Source organism: Glycine max, chromosome 4 (assembly GCF_000004515.6).
Source record: "Glycine max cultivar Williams 82 chromosome 4, Glycine_max_v4.0, whole genome shotgun sequence".
In the NCBI taxonomy this organism is placed as follows: domain Eukaryota; kingdom Viridiplantae; phylum Streptophyta; class Magnoliopsida; order Fabales; family Fabaceae; genus Glycine; species Glycine max.
The window spans coordinates 3,367,132-3,373,796 of NC_016091.4; the positions used below are offsets into that span (position 1 = coordinate 3,367,132).

General features: G+C 29.9%; 1 protein-coding gene across 1 annotated transcript; it reads left to right on the plus strand.

Moving 5' to 3' along the window:
• The first annotated feature begins 4,056 nt into the window (after positions 1-4,056).
• LOC100812187 (probable isoaspartyl peptidase/L-asparaginase 2-like) lies at positions 4,057-5,808 on the plus strand. The gene is made up of 4 exons (NM_001289309.2): positions 4,057-4,388; positions 4,514-4,747; positions 4,902-4,988; positions 5,090-5,808. The coding sequence occupies exons 1-4, from the start codon at positions 4,227-4,229 to the stop codon at positions 5,588-5,590; spliced, it is 984 nt and encodes a 327-aa protein (NP_001276238.2). The 5' UTR covers positions 4,057-4,226; the 3' UTR covers positions 5,591-5,808.
• Positions 5,809-6,665: the final 857 nt, after the last annotated feature.

The window sequence follows — 6,665 nt, forward strand, 5'->3', positions numbered from 1 at the left end:
ATAATTCTAGTGGGTGTGAAAATAAAAGTAAAAAGAGGGGGAGGTCAAGAAACATTGTAAAGTTTCTACTTGGGAGTATTTGAGAAATTGAAAATCCTATACCGTTTATTACTACAGTTTGCAAATTCATCCATTAAAGATAACTGTTTAATTATATAATTAAAATTTTCTAAATATGGGCGAAGACAGAAGGTCTGTTGGCTCTCACTCTCTGCGTATATATTTTAAAGAATAGGAAATTTTTAAAACAATTCAGGTAACAACACTTAACTTTTGGAAGATATAAGATTCATTAGTAGGAAGAGAAAGATGAAAAGAAAAGATCAAAAGTTTAAGTTCCCAACAAACATTTTTAATAAAAACTAAAAAAATAAGCATTTCTAAAATAAAAAAAACACGGGACCCAGCTGTACATTGTACATTGAAACAAAAATCAGTAATAGCTGTTTCTGATGTGCATGACTTAGTGGCCTACCCCAAAAGCTGGGAAGTGCTTGTCAATCTCCTACAAGCACGTTTGTTTATTTTTGCCTAAATAGATTCAAAATTTATAGTATCACATTATCACGAGAACGCGAAGCACATATTATATGATTTTTTTAAAATATTTTTTATGCTATATGAAATTTTATATTAATTTCATGTCATTTAATTTCCTCAAAATATCATGACAACTTAAACAGGAACTTTCAACTTATAATAAAAAATATTTTAAAATAAAAGAAAACCGTTTTGTAAGCATTTTTTAAATTTAACAATATAAAACGGAAACATATTGGTAATATATTGTTTGAGACATTTTTTGAAATATAATTTATTATTAAGTGATTTTTATATAATTTTTTAAATAAAGATTCAACTCAAACTATTTAACCATATTTTCATAAAATTTATTTATAACAAAAAATTGATAACAACATATTATTTGATAATTTTTTGACATATTATTATTGTTAAATGAAATTTATGTGAATTTTACTTAAAAAATATTAATGAGTTAATAAGAAAATCTAATCAAATAATAAAACGATTGAGTATCAAATAGGTGTAATGATCACACTAAAAGAATCTATTAAAAAATGTTACCATTTTTTAAAGAGAAAGCTAAACATATTCCTGCATATATCTATTTTACATATTTAGTCATTTATAGATATTTTTTCAATCAATATTAAATTCAATTAGCATTTAGCTAATTGGAGATGAGAAAGTAAAGAAGATAAGATATCTTTGTTTATTTGTTTGCCTTTGTTTTGGTCAGAACTAAACTAGGTATTGGCTAGGTCCATGGGTCCATATATATCGCATTATCTCAGATCTATGGCGATAATTAGTCATCTTATGCAGCCAATCACAATCCTTATCTTTCCATTCATCAATTATTAATTATTATAATCGTAAGTATTACTACTATTAGCAAATAGTATATCAATAATCCAACTTGCTATTTTCTCTTTCTTTTTCTTCGCGGGCGGCGCGTTTAGCTTTGAGCCAGTTAATAGCTAAGCACGTGCACAACGCATTAGCTGTGTGACTCAAAAAAAAAAAAAGAAACAGAAAACGCAGTGACCTATCGTGTTAATTAGTCACCGATCCTACCCATCCAGTCTCTACCGCCTCATTTTTTTACTAGATCCTAATAAGTACTTCATTTTAAATAAGAATCGTATTTAGCTTTTTAACTAATATTAATTACTTTTTTATTAATGTATTATATTAATTTTTGAATGTAATATTAATTTTAAGGTTAGTTTTGTAAAATTATTTTTTTCTTTTATTTATTTAATAATTTTTTTATTTATGCAAAATAACTTAGGATGATAAAAAAGTTAATGATTATACAGGAATAATATTAAACAGTTATATATTATTATTTAATTATATATTATTGTTTGAATAAATTTTAACATAATTATTATAAAAATCTATAAATTTATTATAGATAATAGTGCATATGATTAGATAAGTATATAAAATTATTTTATACTTTATCAATGTATATAATTCTTTTTTCTCTTAAAAAATAACAAATTAAAATACCATTAAAAATCACGCCAGAGAATATGAATAATGTTTTTACTTTTAAGGTAAAAATTTTCCAAAAAAAATATCAATAATAATCATTAAACTTGATTTAAGGTATAGAAACATTAAAAGTAATAAAAAAGATCAAAGGCAATTTTTGTCTTCATATTTTTTCTAATCCATAATCTTAGTTCTTTTAATTTTTTGATTAAAACATTCTGTTCTTATTATTAAAAAAAATTATAATTTTAGTCTTTATTTTTTAATTAAAATATTTTGTTTTATTTTAAAAAAATACTATTTTAATCTCATTGTGACCATTTTAAACATTGATATGTGTCCACACGAGATAAAAATAATTTGAACTAAGTTCAATGGATTAAATAAATATTTCGTGGAAGAGCAGCATCCAAAAATATTGGCACTGTTTGTAAACTGCAATGATGGGAACGATGGAGTTTGACTCCCTGTGCATGTAGCGGCGAAGGCATTGTCTGCTTCGACAGTGATCCCCGATACAGGGCGAAACCGTTCTTTTACATCGACCCAATCATCCCAAAATAAACATTTTAAAGCAATTAATAGTTTCTAAAAAAGAAAAAAAAAACAAAAGTATCAAGCAGGGATAAAGGTTAATTTTTTTATCCGCTCAAATAAAAAATATCATAACATAACTCACTTACCTAATCAATTAACTAAACTAAATTTTATAAATAAAAATAAATTAACTTGCTTTAATTTTTACTAGTTTCATACTTATACATAAGAATTTTTTAATTAATTCCCACCCTTTAACAACATTATATTTGTTACATTCTTTTTAACACTTTTTTTATTAACTTAAATTTATTATAAATCAAAGATTTTGATGGATTCCAATTTTGATTTAATATTTAAATTCATCAAAATTATTGATTTTCAATCAATTTTAGTCAATCGAGGATAAATGATATTATAAAAAAAATTTATTACTTATTACATTACACGGTTGAAACTAAGATAAATGATATTATAAAAAATAAAACAAATATAATAATAAGATTTTTATAACTTTTCATCTATTTACTAACTTTTTTTCATATGTAAAAAGTTTAAGATGACACTTATCATAGTAAAAAAAAAAGAGTAAAAAGTAATTTTTGATTAATTAAGAAATAGTGCAAAGTTTTGTGTTAACAACAATGTACTACTAAACTTAATAAATAATGTATACTCATAAATACATAAACAATTAAATAAAATGATAATTTTTTTAAGAACAATTTATTGCTTTAGCTATTAAAGCTAATGTAAGCTCTACAATTTTTTCTCGTAGATTTTAATTAATCTTTGTTGGGATGTTTTCTTCCTTCATTTAAAAAAAATCATATTAACACTTTATCATAAAAGTATTTTAAATTATATACAATATTTTTTCCTATATAATGTTTATAACAAACTCTCTTTTATAGGAGTGTCAATGCAATAATATTTTTAAACATTACGTAAGATTTGTATATATAATATATAAATGAAGGAGTGCCAGCTTAATGTTTGGAAACATTAATAGGAGTTAATGTAAGAATAAAAAGAAAATAATGTGCGTAATTAAAAAAATCTTAAAAAATACTGTATAATTTTAATAATGACTGCTGTTGCCCCCTCTCCCAGTCTCCCTTCCCAAATGTAAGAGAAAAAAGGACAAAAGACAGGCGTGTTGGGTACAGAATCAGAATTTTGGAAACAGAGAAAAGGGGCAACTTGGGAATACGCATAGAGGCACCCTATCCTTAGTAGTAATTCCCTTAAACGTATATATAAATAAGTAAAATAGTTTATATATTATTTAATTTTTTAATTTCAACCCAAAATTAGATTATTTTTAAAATATCAACATTAAAATCAAAAATAAAATAAGACTATCTCAGGAATAATATCATTAAATAAAATAAAATAAATTAAACTTATTTATAATTAAATATAAGATACAAAATATCTTTTTTTACTTTATATATGATTTCAGACTAAGTTAATAAGGAAACTGAAACTGAGTTGTCCAGCCGATACCAAGTCCTCCCATTGGCAACCCAAAGCAAAGTTTAATTGCACCACATAAACATTTTCAAGTCCAAAATTGCCTATAAAATCACCAACCAGGTTCCTTTCAGTCCACACACAAAAAAAGTATAGGGAAGGGTAAGAAATCGCAGAGAGAAATTATAATGGGGGGTTGGGCTATAGCGGTGCATGGTGGCGCAGGTGTGGACCCTAATCTCCCACCGGAGCGTCAAGATCAAGCCAAACAACTCCTCACTCGCGTTCTCAATCTTGGCATCTCTGCCCTTCGTTCCAATGCTTCTGCCCTCGATGTCGTCGAACTTGTCGTACGTTTTCCCTTCTTGTTCTTCTAGCATGTGCGATCGGCTTCATGCATGGCCATGCACTTCTTTTCTAAAATCCATGAAATGAATATAAATAATAGTATATATAATTATCGCGTCACTGGCAGGTACGGGAACTGGAAACAGATCCACTGTTCAACTCTGGTCGCGGAGCTGCTCTGACAGAAAAGGGAACAGCGGAATTAGAAGCAAGCATCATGGATGGTTCCAATAGACGATGCGGCGCCGTTTCGGGCGTCACCACCGTCAAAAACCCCATCTCACTCGCTCGCCTTGTCATGGAAAACTCACCCCACTCCTACCTCGCCTTTAACGGCGCTGAAGATTTCGCCAGACAACAGGTCAAATTAATTATTTCTTTTTCGCATACAAAATAATAATAAGAAACTGTCCCTGCCAAACTGCCGCCGCATCATCTCAAATACAATCTCGTTTTTCACATTTGTTTTATCCGCAAATAATATAGTAATACAAAAATTGGTTATTACTTATTAGGGTGTGGAGATTGTGGAGAACGAATACTTCATCACCCCTGAAAATGTTGGTATGCTGAAACTCGCAAAGGAAGCAAACGCAATCCTGGTAATTAGCTAGCACAGAGTTTATTTTATCAATAAAAGATATATTTTATTATTGGTGGGAATAAAAACGTGGATGGTTGTGTTTGTGTTATGACGATGCAGTTTGATTATAGGGTTCCATTGCACAATGGATACGAAAGTTGCGGTGTGGAGGTTGAGAATCCGTTGCAAATGAATGGACTGCCGATCAGCGTGTACGCGCCGGAGACGGTGGGGTGCGTGGTGGTGGACAGAGAGGGGCGGTGTGCGGCCGCCACGTCGACAGGGGGATTGATGAACAAGAAGTGTGGTAGGATCGGTGACTCACCTCTGATAGGCGCAGGTACTTACGCGTGTAAGGTGTGTGGGGTGTCGTGCACTGGGGAAGGTGAGGCTATAATACGTGGTACGCTGGCGCGAGAGGTGGCGGCGGTGATGGAATACAAAGGACTGGAGCTTCAGGGGGCAGTGGACTTTGTGATGGAGCAGCGCCTTGAGGGAGGGAAGGCAGGGCTGATAGCGGTGTCGAATACTGGTGACGTGGCGTATGGATTCAACTCTAATGCCATGTTCAGGGCATGCGCCACCGAGGATGGATTCATGGAGGTTGGAATCTGGGAATAAAATGTTGTCTTGGTTTGGTGAGATTCCTTTGATGGGGATTCTGCAGTTGTCAGTGGTCACGTACTCTCTCTTGTTTTCTTTCGTTTTTATTTCCTAGTTCTATTGTCTTAGAATTAGCGCCTTTTTTTTTTGTTTTTCTCAGCGTCATAGAAATGTTACTAGTTGTTTCTCTTTTTCTCTACAAAGGAATTCCCGTGAGTGATCAGTGATCCCTCCATACACACGTTCCTCTCTTTCTGTGCTCTTATCCAACAACCGCCAATTCGTTGCCATTCGTTTCAGTAATACACCAAATAAATTTCTCGATTTGAAATACCGGTTAATTCATGAAATTATGGTACATCTTAAAATTATATGAAAGTATATTTTTTTTAAAAATATGCCTTAAATATTAATGAATTAGGCAAGCGAGTTATGTAGGTCAAATTGTCCTGGCCTACCTTCAACCTATCAACTATCAATTTCGGATTATACGTTTTTTATATAAAAAAACTCACTTTCTATTTATTTGTAATTAAAAAAAAACTATAGTTTCCGAATTTATAGCTTGATTTTTCGCTTAAAATTTAAAACAACTAGCCCCACCTTGTGTTCAACCTGTTGAGTTGGTGGGTTAAGTCATTCTAACTAACATTTTTTACAAGTTAGACAAACTAATTTAACTTATTAAACCTGTTTTGTTACCCTGGTAATTCATTTTTTTCCTTTTTAAGCTTTTTTTTAAGATTTTACATTAAAATAAAATGATGTCAATATTTTTTTGACAGAAGAATATCAAACACAAGTATAAGGGTCGGGATTTAATTAAAAGTTTGGAAACTTGCATATTGGGGTGAGCATGAATGAGATTTTTAAAATTTCAATCCATATATACTTAAATGGAAGATATTAACTCTATATTCATTTTTTTTTTAAAAAATGGATTCAAGATCCAATTATTTAAGTGGATATGAATTTCATCATATCCAATTTATATCAACTTAAATGTTATAAGGATTTTTTTTCGCAAATTTTATTAATTAAATGCTTAAAAGTGAAAACTTAGCACCTATTTATTTAAGAATTAGTTTCAACC

Excerpts from the sequence above, each read along its gene's own strand:
- LOC100812187 (NM_001289309.2), top strand. The coding sequence starts at position 4,227 with ATGGGGGGTTGGGCTATAGCGGTGCATGGTGGCGCAGGTGTGGACCCT. Across the intron at positions 4,748-4,901 it reads AAGATTTCGCCAGACAACAG|GGTGTGGAGATTGTGGAGAA; the intron begins GTCAAATTAATT and ends ATTACTTATTAG. Across the intron at positions 4,989-5,089 it reads AGGAAGCAAACGCAATCCTG|TTTGATTATAGGGTTCCATT; the intron begins GTAATTAGCTAG and ends ATGACGATGCAG.